The sequence below is a fragment of the Coptis chinensis genome, chromosome 6, assembly GCF_015680905.1.
Source record: "Coptis chinensis isolate HL-2020 chromosome 6, ASM1568090v1, whole genome shotgun sequence".
NCBI classification, from domain to species: Eukaryota; Viridiplantae; Streptophyta; class Magnoliopsida; order Ranunculales; family Ranunculaceae; genus Coptis; species Coptis chinensis.
In genome coordinates, this window is record NC_141461.1 from 41,647,471 (window position 1) to 41,657,263 (window position 9,793).

General features: G+C 36.0%; 1 protein-coding gene and 1 long non-coding RNA gene across 2 annotated transcripts; both read right to left on the reverse strand.

Moving 5' to 3' along the window:
• Positions 1-581: 581 nt before the first annotated feature.
• LOC147493011 (uncharacterized) lies at positions 582-3,246 on the reverse strand. The gene is made up of 4 exons (XR_015198676.1): positions 3,189-3,246; positions 1,943-2,031; positions 761-797; positions 582-650 (listed from the first exon to the last, which is right to left on the reverse strand). It is a non-coding gene; the product is annotated as an uncharacterized LOC147493011 (long non-coding RNA).
• A 1,686-nt stretch (positions 3,247-4,932) lies between these two features.
• Positions 4,933-8,945, reverse strand: LOC147493012 (protoporphyrinogen oxidase, mitochondrial-like). The gene is made up of 5 exons (XM_086566037.1): positions 8,875-8,945; positions 8,710-8,749; positions 8,481-8,616; positions 6,516-6,593; positions 4,933-5,384 (listed from the first exon to the last, which is right to left on the reverse strand). The coding sequence occupies exons 1-5, from the start codon at positions 8,936-8,938 to the stop codon at positions 5,220-5,222; spliced, it is 483 nt and encodes a 160-aa protein (XP_086422163.1). The 5' UTR covers positions 8,939-8,945; the 3' UTR covers positions 4,933-5,219.
• Positions 8,946-9,793: the final 848 nt, after the last annotated feature.

Below are 9,793 nucleotides of genomic sequence, written 5' to 3' on the forward strand. Positions count from 1 at the left end.
TGTGTGACTCATCGACTTCCTATGGGCTAGCATAGAGAAATTGCAGTCATGCAATGGCCACGACTCGATTGGTGCCTTAGTCCTAAAATGAATATGATGAAGGAATGCAAAGATGATGAACTAAAATGTGTCCGGCTGATTGAGGTGCCCAACGGTATTTGTCCTAAAGACTCATCATGCAATGGAGATTCCTTATATTTGCAATCACATACTAGGTACTTAGGAAGTAAGGTGTCATTAGTCTGCCTATTAGAACTGTGGAAGCCTTTAGGTTGTGTACTCATGTATTTTACTATTTTTGGTCCCACCCCACAATATATGAAAACATTTGGGAGGGTTGTAATAGTTTCGACATGAGTACTCATGTGTACTCAAGATCAAGTCTTTACCAGATTCAGCTGAATCAAGAAACTTATGCACCTCCTTAGGCATAAGTTTAGTTCAGTAAACACCTCTAAATTAAAAGTTTAGTTCACAAGCCCTGTTACTCTATTAGTAACACTCTCATTGAGCGCGCACATACATTAGTACATCAAGAAAAGATATATTTCTCACAACAAAATTCATAAGAAGAAAATACTCACAGACAATGAATCAAGGTCTGCCGCACTTGTATGAGCAACAAAAGGATCAATGAGATAATCAACAACCTAAGCAAAAAAAAAAACATAAAACTTTGAAGTTATCCAAACTAAGTGTTAGCAGCTTTAGACATTTCTTTACAATTGATAAAACTCCCAAGCATAAAGACAGAAAACACCTCTTTCCCAAAATGGCGCTCAAAGAAGTCTCGCACACTGCAAAGAAGGAGCAACCAATTAGCTGAGAGGACATGCAAAAAGGTTTTCGGCACTAACGCTAGAAGCTGAAATTTTCTGAGAATCTCTATCGTAACCATTACACAACAGATTTTATAAACGAAATCAAAATGCAAAACCATCAAATCATATAAGCTTTTAATTTAGATGAAATAATTAACTCTGATATCCATCTTTCAAAACTGATATTGTCATTTGAACTTCAGTTTATGGTTGCTAGATAAGTATCCCGTCTCTAGCCAAAAGAGGAAAAAGTGATATAGCTCTTCAAATGTGTAAAGCATTCTTCATGATGCAAGAAAAATGCTCGACGGTCCGCATGTATGACCATACTATTTTAGTTCCATCAAATCATAGATGTTAAAATACAAAAGGCTTTTTTTGACTGACGTGCTCCCTCCCCCACCTCTACCAAAACAAAGACAAAAACAAAATAAAAATGTCAAAATGAATCAATCTACGAATCTATATGTTTTGGCCATGGAGCATGACCCCCCCCCCCACACACACACCACCCAAAACAGACACACATAAACAGACAAACTGTGTGTGTGTGTGTGTGGGGGGGGGGATTCTAACTTCAATTAAATTCAGGGGCATGTAAATTCCCATATAACTTCAATTAAGTTAAGGGAAAGTCAATAGAAACCAATACAAATTATTATTATTATTACTTTGATTGGCCCCAATATGAAATTTACACCAAAAAGGACATATAAACCCTGAAAATTAAATTACTCGACATTCAACACATAGAAATGCCTAATAAAGAGGGAGGCAATAGCCAAGTGAATACGGAAACTCCTACTGCCTTGTAATTTTTGTAATCATTGTAGTATGTTGAATTAATACACAAATGGATATTTCTATTAGACTAACTCCAACTGTAAGGCAAATGATTATATTTGCTAAACGCAGTCACCAACCGTCCCGCAACCGGTTATATTGTCAACAGATGTGTAGTGTGAACGCCAATAAACTCAATAAACTAGTCAGACTCCACATGAATTGGAGTGTGGTTTTACATGTTTCACACTCAACATGAGTTGGAGTGTGGTTTCCTTTCAGTTGGAGACAAAGAAGCTATATTGTTATCCATATTTTAAACGACTTCATGCATTTACCTTCGCTTTGAATCTTCATTAGACGCCTCCAATGAAACAACATTTTCTACATAAGATCTCCATAAAAATGGCTCCATAAATAACTGAAACTGCAAACACAAATATTTCATAATGTTGAGATGTTTAGTCCCACATGGGATATGTTAAGTTACGCATAAAAATATATAAGTTTTGGACCCTCTCCACTTATCATCAATTGGTTTTAAGTTGGATGTCCATCTTCCATATGGTATCAAAGCGGACTATTGTCTTTGTGGGCTATTGTGTTTGGTCCAAAGGGCATGTTGTTTACTCCATATAACCCAAGTATATTTGTCCACGTGTTAGGCTCAAATAATACCATAGGTGAGGGGGCGTGTTGAGATGTTTAGTCCCACATGGGATATGTTACATTGCGCATAAAAATTTGTCTTTGGGCCTCTCCACTCATCACCCATTGGTATTAAGTTGGATATCCATCTTCAATACATAACTTACGGAGTTGTTACTCAGGAAGTTGTGAAAACACATTATCACAACTGAAGCTCAAGGAAAACAAAAATAAACAATTAGCATATGCTTCAAAAGTAGACTTGTCTAAGTGTTAGAGTTGTTTTTATCCATGAAACATTTCCCGAGGGTGTCAACCCTATTACTTTTCTGGATGTAATCCTGATATGTGTCTGAGAGAGGGCCAAAATCAATTAAGGACACATTCTCTTTCTCTCTTCTTCTCAATATTTCCATCTTTCCTTCATATTCTCTTATCTAATATCACTAATACAACTTAACTTCAAGAAAAAAGGAATTTTCAAGAGGGAGGAAGGATAGGTATAGGAATGACATTATGAACAATTATATTTCTTCATAGCAAGGACCATGCGAAATAGCTACAAACATCTATCTTATAAAAGTTCCAGCAGATTGCTGTGAATGACAAAAGTGTCAAGGGAAGTATAAAGTGGTTCTTTAGCGTTACATATGGGATTTTTTTTCCTTGTGAATGTATATTATGTATAGTCGTAGTTGTTTAATCTCAATGGATCACTGAAGATGTTTCACTATTGATATATTTGAATATTTGTGTCCTTGGATAAGAAATGGTAATCACATCAAACAGTCTTTTGAAGAAGCACATCAACCGGTCTTTAGAAAATGTAATACAAACATCTAGTAGATGGATGAGATTGCAGTCATTATATGTTGGTTTTGCTACTCAGGATATAAGTGCATAAAATGATACAGGAATCTTGAGATTCAGACAAACCTTTGATTTGGTAGAAAGAAAATTGCTCTTGATAAATCCAAAGAAATTTGTAGGAAGTCGATGACCGAGAATCAAGCAAAGAGAATTGTTTAAAAAAAAATAACAATGTAAACAAATTGAAAAGAGAAAGGATGAAAGAAGAAAAAAGAAATAAAACTAGATTACCTTTTCAATAAAATTAAAAAATAAAACAAATCAAAAGAAAAGAAAAGAGACTAGTTTAAGAAATAAAAGTCAAGATTCAAACTCACTATTTCAAAGTTGTCCATTTCGACAATGTACCGCTTGTTCACGAAATTGGCTTTACAATGAAACAAAACTCAAGAGTCAACTAAATTATAGAAATAGTAACATATTGCAGAAATCAAGTTTGCTTGAGGCTAGATTACCAACAGGGATCTACACTCAAATTTGGAATCGAATGGGTACATGCTCAATACAAATACAATCTTAGTCTTACAACTTTAACAGTTTAACACTATAAGCACTCAAGAAATGTTCGACCACTGTAAAATTTTGGCACTTCATGTTCTTAAATTCAAACTGACATTATTCACAACAATGCACTTCCAAATTTCTTTTCGCCTAACTATGTCACTCATCATTTTTATAGTCTTTTATCAGTCAAAGCCAGAGTGAGAAAGCTCCAATTTGCTACATTTATCTCAAACATGTGTTTTGAGTTTTTCCATAGAAAGAAACACTTGTGGATCTGAAATAAAAAGAAATAACGACATATGATGTCTCTCCATAATTAAAAGTTTAGTATCGCATTTAATGAAGAGAAAAGTTTCATATTTCCATTTTTCACAAAAGAATCACAGAAGTGAGTGTTGAGATGTTTAGCATAGTCCCACATGGGATATCTAGAGCCTTGCAATATAGCTATGTTACATGGACACGCCATATTTCAAAAATAATCTATGTTGGATATGTATCCACGTGTCTGTGTTGGACACGACACAGACACATATTGTATGTGCTATACCTCAGTTTTTTATATTTCGTTGTGTCAGACACTTCGTATCCGTGTTGGATACGGACACACGTGTCCGTGTCAATGTAACTTAGCAATATAGTATAAAAGTTTGTAGGCCTCTCCACTCGTTGCCCAAGGGTTTTGAGTTGGGTGCTACTAAAGTTTAAGATCATATTGGGGAAGGCTTATTGTATTTGGCCCAAAAGGGCCCATTTACTCCACGTGTGTTAGGCTCAAGTAATGCCAAACTTGAAGAGATGTCTTCACATGTTTAGTGTAGTCCCACATAGAACCTCTAAAACCTTATTGTATAGTATAAAAGGTCATGGACCTCTCCCCTCACCACCAATTAGTTTTGAGATGGATGCTCCTAATTAAGACTGATAAAGGTCAAACCAGATACAAACTTCTATAGCCCATATTGTTGATGAACTTGTCTAAGATGCTGATACAAGTATCCCCAATTATCATTATTTTTCTAAACGCTGATATTGGAAATGAATTGGGAGAATTTGGTCAATTGTTATTCAACTAGAAATGAGTTATGTTGTCAAAGGCACCCCCAAGGATCTACCGCCTTGCTTCGCCCCTAACAAAATAGAAAATGAGAAATAAAAACCTTTTAGGTAATGGTATTAATATTTATGTAATAGGGGCACCAAAGGATTTCCAAATCTCCAAGATGAATCAAAAGGGGGTGTTGGGGAGATTTTTTGATGTACAACATCTAGAAAGTCCATAACGTGGGAATCCAATTTAGTAGTTTCAGAATTCAGTAACTAAGTTCTTGACTTCCCAAAGCAAGAACACACTTTTCCACAAAACAAAATAACTACTAATAAACCTAACCAACAATATGTAAGCCCTCTAATGAATTGTTGCTTGAACTTAGATATGATTCAATGATCCATAATGATAATGTAGTAAACCTACATCACTACTTAAATAAATTTAAAAAAAATAAAAAAATAAAAAGAAAATACATTTATAAATTACCAGATAATCTCAATCTTCACATGTCCTCCAAAAAGGGACTAGATGCATGTTCCTTTTTAAGGACTAAACAAGTCAAAATTTTGGTATAGCTTGAAAACTAACAGTAAAGTAATGAACGCTAGCAACATGAGCCAAAAATGGTAAGAAATACATACAAATTGTTGTTTCCCTCGAAGTCCTGCATTGTCAGGAATTCCTGTCACCTCCATCTCACTCTCCAACTGAAAGAGGATATATCAAAAATAAAAAAATTAGAATAAATACATGGATATTAGGAGATACATATATGTACTAGCTTATAGGCCCATGCATACACACTGACTCTTTTGAAAACATTTAGATTTTTTTTAGAAAATTGAGACTACCGTTTTAGTCGCTAACCCATTTTAATTTTCTAACAAATTGTTTTAAATTAAGTTTTAATTAAGTTTTAAAAACCCGTTTTTTCAATTGGGAGAGAGATCCTATTTTAATAGGAGAATAATTACCGTTTTAATTAGATATGCTAGATTTTCCCTTTTCAATAGGGGAGGAATTCCCATTTTAATAGGAAAATGATTCCCGCTTTAATTAGAAGTGCTAGAATTCGTTATAATAGGAGAGAAATTCCCGTTATAAAAAAGGATTTCCATTTTTCAAATAGGAGAAAAATTCCTGTCTTAATAGAAGATGTCATGGAATTTTAATAGAGCTCGAAAAATACCTCTTGTGGGAGCTTTAATATTAAGTAGAGGTGCAGACGGATAGGTTCGGATGCCGATATGCCTGTATCCGAATCCGAATCCAAATCCGACGGATGTATGATAATGGTATCCGAATTCGATATCCGATATCCGATATCCGAATCAGATAATATCCGAATCAGATCACTAAATATGGGCTTTCATGATTTTGTGGACCTTGTCACCTGGTGTCCATATTTGTTCACTCCGTTGCTGCTGTTGCTTCAACTGAAGAAATTGATTCAACTGCAGTTGTTGCTGAGCAAGTGCTTGATTTGAGTGATTTGTGTAAAACCAACATTAATTGTGAATCAGGCTTGCAATCTCTACTTCTAAGCTCATCAAGCACTCTTGAAGCCTCATGTACTCAACCCACTTTGCAAAGTCCATCAATAATCAAAACCGCAATAACCGATCCATTAATCATTGAAAAATTGAAACACCTCGTTTAATCCTTTCCACCAATCTCAACAACTCATCTAATTCACAAACTTTACAAAACTTCCCAATAAAAACACCAAACCCAACCGTACTAAAACAAATACCTCTAACAAACATTTCATCAAACATTTTCTTTGCAAAATCAACATATCCATCCGAAGCAAGTGCAGCTAAAAGTGAATTACATACCTCATGTCCAATCTCATCACCAAATGAACCAATATCATTAAAAATCACAAACGCATTACGAGCTTTCTTGCCCACGATCTACGAAGCAATAACAGGGCGATAAATCGAAGGATGGAGAAGCACATTATGGGTTTTAATATCTTTAATGAGTTTCTCAACTTCGTTAAACTAGCGGGAAATGGAGAGAGCTTTCATGATTTGATAGAGGAAGAATAGGAGTTGTGGTGGTGGCGTTGGTCTCTGGCTCTCTTTATGGAGAAAAGAGAAAGAGAAAAGGCCTTAAAATTTCTACATTTTTCTTTTTATAGTTCATTAATTAATGATGTTTTGTATTTAATTAACTATTTAATAATATACTTATAATAATTAAATCGGATCGGATATTATCCGACAGATATGACCAGAATCCGAATCCGTATCCGAAATGGTTTTGGATGGCAAATTTTATCCGAATCCGATATCCGAAATTTTCGAATAATATCCAATTTTTCAAATATGAATACGAATCGGATTCGGATTTTTGGATATCTGCCTGCACCCCTAATATTAAGATATAGATATGTATGGCAATGAGAAGGCTATACATATTCAGGTAAATACAACATGAATAATTATGAGAAAACAATGCCACACAATTTTAAACGTTCTCCACCAAATCTATCTGTAACTCATTTTTTTTTTTTTTTTGGTAAGTCTGTTTTAAATGAGATCAGTAACTCTTTGATGCTGGTAGGGTTCGAGCCCTAGACCTTTGGTATTATCACCCAAACGTTTTACCGACTTTGCTAGTCAGCTCCTGCTGGTAAAACGTGTGGGCAAGCCTGTTTTTAAAGAGATCAGTAACTCAATAGTGTGTAGCGGGGTTCGAAGCCCAAACCTCTAGTAGACCTTTCTTTTGATCATCTTCAAACATCTTAAATGTACACAAGGTTCAAGAAGAGGTCTCGACACCTAAAACCTTTGGCCGACATGTACAATGTGCGAGCTAGAAACTAACGCCTTTTATTTAGCTGTCCTATAGCTCTTGAGATGTGGGCCAGATTATTACGTTCTATCTCTTCTCTTCTCGACTCAAGATGTGGATCCATTTATCCCACAACTAAGATCATGTAGACTTTGACCACATAATAGTAGCCATTTTTTTGGTTTGTTTGGAAAGAAACAACTAGCAGAAGTTTTAATGAAGAAAGGTTGGATGATATAGAGCATCACACCTTCATCCAAAGGAGCAAATTTCAGGGTGGGCAAGGGGAACTTGTGTCTTTGATGACTTTATACTAGGGGTTTTGTAGTGGGTTGGGATGATTCTTCGGGTTGGGGGATTTTATCTCTTATTATATTATCTGGCTAACTGAACTGTTATTTAAGTGTTTTAGCATCTTGGCTAAAAGCATCTATAATCAGTCCATTTGGGGTTTCCGGTATATGTGTGTTATGTAGATTGGAGGAAGAACACATTTAAATCTATTTTTCAGATGCCCCGATCCGATCATACCTGATCCTCTTCTTCTTGCTGACATGTCCATTGGACTCCACCACCTGCTTAGTGCCACACGCTAGCGGGAGATATTTATCGACAGCCCAATTAAAGGGTATTGGAGCTAAGTTGTGGAAGTTGCTAGCATACGTTTTTTGCAGGATTGCTTGGAGAACTACAGACGGTTCTATATTTGTATATGTGTCTCTACAAGTGCAGGGTTCAAAGAAAGAGACAAAAATTCAACGAGTTCGTGCTCAATTGACAAGCTTTGATAGACGACCGGTGAGAGAAATCATTGTGTTGGTTAACGACAATATTGCAACTGAAAAAAGTGTCGATAGTCTTCAAGGGGTGATGACATTGTGTTGGTTTGCATATATACACTGTTTGCCATATTTAGCTTTTAATTATCAATCATTTGAATTGCACCTTTTGATTCAGATTCAAATCAAATCCAAACAAATATAATCTAATTAGAAACTCACCATAGTATTTGCCCCTTCGTCCCATATAAGCCCATCACGCGAAACGCTTTTCAGCTTTCCGTCGACTATTTCATCAGCTTCGAATAATGTCACGTCCAAACCATTGGATTTCAGCTTGTAAGCAGCAGCAAGTCCACTTGAAAGTCAAAGACAAACAAAATAACTAGTGTTATTAATTTGACAAATTTTAACATATATATATATATATATTGTTTGCAAATGAACGTACCTAATACCACCACCAACAACTGCCACCGATTTAACTGAACCTGTATATACAAGAAGAATGATAAATTTTATGTGAAGCTAGTTAGCTTAGCTGACGGTTTGTGAAGTTCATGTAAAAAAAAGGCAGCCAGCTAGAACGTTTTTTAGAATGGGCGTACGTACGTACGTAATTTAGTTTTGCTATCTTCTCGGCCTTTGACGGTTGCTGTAGTTGTGGAGGAGGATGTCATTTTGCGCGACTGACTAAAGTGTTCAAGTTTCAACTAACACTCTTTTTTGTATGTTTTGTTTGCATCGAATGTGGAGTTCAATTGTTGTGGACCACTTCATGATAGGGGAGTATGCCAGTTCCCAGCGACATTTTTTTTTTTTTTTGGTTAGAGCAAGTCCAATGGGCAACAGCTATAATGGCATGCTAAAAGGTACCACATATGCCATTTAGCACCCCCAGCCAAATTTTGCAGCCCAAATTTGAAAAACCAGTCTAATAGAACTCTTAGGGTGTGTTTGTTAACTGGCAAATGGGGGTGGCTAATTGTATTTTCCCACTAGAAGTACCATTTGCCAGTGTGTGGGTGTATTTAAGGGCCCTGACAAACACTATTTGGAATTAGCCGGCAAATCAAATTATCCCACTAGAAGTGGGAAAATAGAAAACACCTCCCCCCAAAATTGAATTAGTCACCCGGTATTTTCCCACTATGGTAGGGAAAATAGAAACAACTCTCCCTCTCCCTCTCGATCTCTCTTCTCTCTTTCTCACTGCTGCCTCTCATCAACTCGCTCTCTTCTTAGGTATTCTCTCTTGCTCTCATCTCTCATCTCTTATCTCTCATCTCTCTTTCTCTCTCAAACTCTAGGTCTCTCTTTCTCTCAATCTCTCTATCTCACAGTTTTTCACTATTTTTTTTTTGTTTCTATCTTTCTCAGATTTAATATTTGTTCTCCAGCTCCACCTCCAACTCTCGCCGGGTGCCATCAGGTAAGTTTTGGTTTTAATTTCGTTTTTTGGGTTTTAATTTAGTTTGCTTTCATTTTGGTTTTGAGGAGTTAGCTACTGGGGGCAAGAGGGTTCATTGTTCATT

Coding starts and splice junctions, on each gene's coding strand:
- LOC147493012 (XM_086566037.1), bottom strand. CDS start 8,938: ATGACATCCTCCTCCACAACTACAGCAACCGTCAAAGGCCGAGAAGAT. Junction 8,750..8,874: donor AGATAGCAAAACTAAATTAC/GTACGTACGTAC, acceptor TTGTATATACAG/GTTCAGTTAAATCGGTGGCA. Junction 5,385..6,515: donor GTGATGAGATTGGACATGAG/GTATGTAATTCA, acceptor ATCCTCTTTCAG/TTGGAGAGTGAGATGGAGGT.